Source organism: Cetorhinus maximus, chromosome 14, assembly GCF_964194155.1.
Source record: "Cetorhinus maximus chromosome 14, sCetMax3.hap1.1, whole genome shotgun sequence".
NCBI lineage: Eukaryota > Metazoa > Chordata > Chondrichthyes > Lamniformes > Cetorhinidae > Cetorhinus > Cetorhinus maximus.
The window spans coordinates 24967509-24969435 of record NC_135892.1 but is presented as its reverse complement, the minus strand read 5'-3'; the positions used below and the strand labels follow the sequence as shown (position 1 = coordinate 24969435).

At 36.4% G+C, this 1927-nt stretch overlaps 1 protein-coding gene across 1 annotated transcript; it reads right to left on the bottom strand.

Annotated features, from left to right (window-relative positions):
* Nucleotides 1-680: 680 nt before the first annotated feature.
* LOC144690052 (cystatin-like) lies at nucleotides 681-1624 on the bottom strand. Its single transcript, XM_078557560.1, has 3 exons — nucleotides 1379-1624; nucleotides 892-1011; nucleotides 681-770 (listed from the first exon to the last, which is right to left on the bottom strand). Exons 1-3 carry the CDS (start codon nucleotides 1622-1624, stop codon nucleotides 681-683), a joined length of 456 nt encoding a protein of 151 aa, XP_078413686.1.
* Nucleotides 1625-1927: the final 303 nt, after the last annotated feature.

Here is a 1927-nt window from a genome sequence, read left to right as displayed (position 1 = left end):
TCCCTGCCTCCAAACACGTCACTAGAGAGGGCAGAGTATTGCGTCCACTGATTTCCATCTCCCATCATTTTGCCCACTCACTTAGTCAGTCCATGTCCCTTTATAACTTCATGCTCCCATCAACAAAATGAATTATCAGTTATTTACCGTAAACTGTGATCGGAGAACTAAAAGACTTGAATACAAAGATGGAGACACTGATCCAACACTACAGATTAGAAGAAATGTTTAACCCTACAGAGTAATATGTATGTGATGAAGGTGTCTGTGAAAGATCATTAGAATTTGTAGATTAATTCTACTGAAAACGTGTTGGGCAAATCTATAAGAATGGACTTATAGAGTGAGGACAGGCAAAGATATTCCATGAACAATAGGAAAACAAGCAAAGAGTCATGTTTATCATAAATCACTGGGCACTTGAACTGTTTTGAGGATTACGCAAAACTTTATTACCAGGTACTACTCATATCCAAGCAATGGCTTGACATTTTACAGCTCTCAGTTATTTGTGATTGACTGCTCTTACATTGGTATCAGCACATTAGTTATATAATTATGTAATTCATGTTCATGTCATTGTAACAATCGAGAGTAAAGGCAATTACGCATTTGTTATTACAGGTACAGAAAATCACGAGAGGTTGACTCAGGTAATTTTTCTTCATTGACTGGAGGCATTACAGTTCAAGCTTCTGGCATTTACTCTCCAAAAGCCGTTGACTTGTAGGGGAAGAACCTTTCCATGTGATAAAGTGGCACAGGTAGAACTAGGAGGAAAATAAAACACATAACAATATGTATTTAAAAATGAGGATGCTTCATTTATCTAATACAGTTTAAAAGAAAATGGGAGAAAATACACTTGCCGTCACACAGTGTTTCACTTACCTCTAATTTTCCTTCAGCCTTAATTACTTGGCAGTTTCTGTCTTTTGGTTCATGTTCCTCATACAGGCAATTAGTTTTTCCCAAAACAATATCAAAAATGTACAGGGCTCCTTCAAAAGCCTAGTGCAGGAGTAAAATACAATTATTTTTTATGTTCCTGTTTTCAATGCTACCTTTAAACTTTACAAACGACAGATTATTCATCACATCGATTTGCTCTGGGTTTTAACCCAGGTGTCAGAGGAAATAGGATAATATATGAAGCCATTACACAGTTCTGTCACCTTAAATTTTAAATAGATATTTCAATTAAAATAACAGAATAGCAGTTGAAGTTAGTGGGATCACTATATTTGCATTTGTATCATCAATGTACTTCTCTAATTCCAAATTTATTAAAGCGGCACACATTAGCAGAAAGCAGTGTCCTTTAAAGGCAGAATACACTTCCCATTTCTGTCATTGTAAAAAGCGTTGTCAATGTTACCTGTACATTGGCGTTCAGATACTGTACAATTTTGTAGACATATTTAGTCTTCTTGCTAAAGTCGAGCTGAACGAATTCTACGACACTTTGGAATTCCTTGTCACTTGTATCAACTTTCAGAAGTAGAGGTCTGCCATCGCCCTCCTGAGCAATTTCATGATCTTCCTTTACATTCGGTGAAGGGAAAGCAGAGACTGAGACAAGGACAACGGAGAAAATAGCGAGAAGACACTTCCAGCCAGCCATGGTCTCTCTCTCTCTCTCTCGATCTCTTAATGCTTAGAAAGATGTGAGTGAGTAACAAGTTGGCCTGTTTTTATGCTATGCAGTCAAGGGTGTGACAATGTGACCATTTCCTACATTTTGTAGCCACAGATTGAACAAACTTGATAAGATATGAAATTGCAGACTGAAGCTGCTCTGTCATTTGCTTGAAATTGCAGTTTTTAAATCTAAATATTTAATTGTTGTGCTTATTTTCGGAATTCAAACAAATCAATTTATTTCCTCAAAAAAAGAGAAGTGTTCAATGTGTTTTTATCTTTACCA